General features: G+C 45.5%; 1 protein-coding gene across 1 annotated transcript in view; it reads right to left on the bottom strand.

Annotated features, from left to right (window-relative positions):
* The window catches only part of LOC115276682 (olfactory receptor 13C9-like), a 136,476-nt gene extending 136,018 nt beyond the window's left edge, over positions 1-458 (bottom strand). Inside the window, 1 exon segment of the mRNA XM_029920747.1 lies at positions 51-458. Coding sequence (XP_029776607.1) covers positions 51-458 — 408 coding nt within the window.
* Between the last annotated feature and the right edge of the window lie 303 nt (positions 459-761).

The following is a 761-nucleotide window of genomic DNA, read 5'->3' as shown; positions in this document are numbered from 1 at the left end:
TTTAGACAGCCTATGATCCAGGACCAAGCGGCCATGTGCACATAGAGCACCCTGTGCATGATGATGGGGTACCTCAGCGGGTTGCAGATGGCCACATATCGATCATAGGCCATCACAGCCAGGAGGACACACTCAGTGGAGCCCAATCCAAGGGAGAGAGCCATCTGCAGAGCACAGCCCATGAAGGAGATAGATTTTCTCCCAGACTTAAATATGGTAAGCATCTGGGGAATGGATGATGATGTGTAGCAGATGTCCAAGAATGAGAGGTTCCCGAGGAAGAAGTACATGGGGGTGTGGAGGCGAGAATCCAGTATGATGATGACAATGAGGAGGCTATTTCCCAGCAGGATTATCACATACATGATGAGGCAGAGCATGAACAGAAGAAGCTGGAGCTCTGGGTATTTGGAAAGTCCCACGAGAAAGAATTCGGTCACAGCTGAAGAATTCCCCATCTTCCTGTGTCCATGTCACATTCAGGGTTTAGAAAAGGGCAAGGCTCAGGGAAATTTAAATTTCTGATGTAGATTTATCAAATAACTTTCCCTTTCATTATTTGTTTTATCCTTGGGAGAAGTTGCTGAGGAGAAAGGTGTGAAAGAGAATAGCTGTCTTACTTTCAGAAAAGGTCCCAGATGATTGAGGATATTTACTAATCCAGGGTGACTAAGAGAAAGCAAACCAGCAACTTCACCGAAAACAATCCATTACACAAAGCCTATCTTAATCCCCTTTCCTCCCACTTTTGCTATATCTCC

The sequence above is a fragment of the Suricata suricatta genome, chromosome 13 (assembly GCF_006229205.1).
Source record: "Suricata suricatta isolate VVHF042 chromosome 13, meerkat_22Aug2017_6uvM2_HiC, whole genome shotgun sequence".
Lineage (NCBI taxonomy): Eukaryota > Metazoa > Chordata > Mammalia > Carnivora > Herpestidae > Suricata > Suricata suricatta.
Note: the sequence above shows the minus strand (reverse complement) of the source record. Positions and strands in the feature narration are given on the sequence as shown.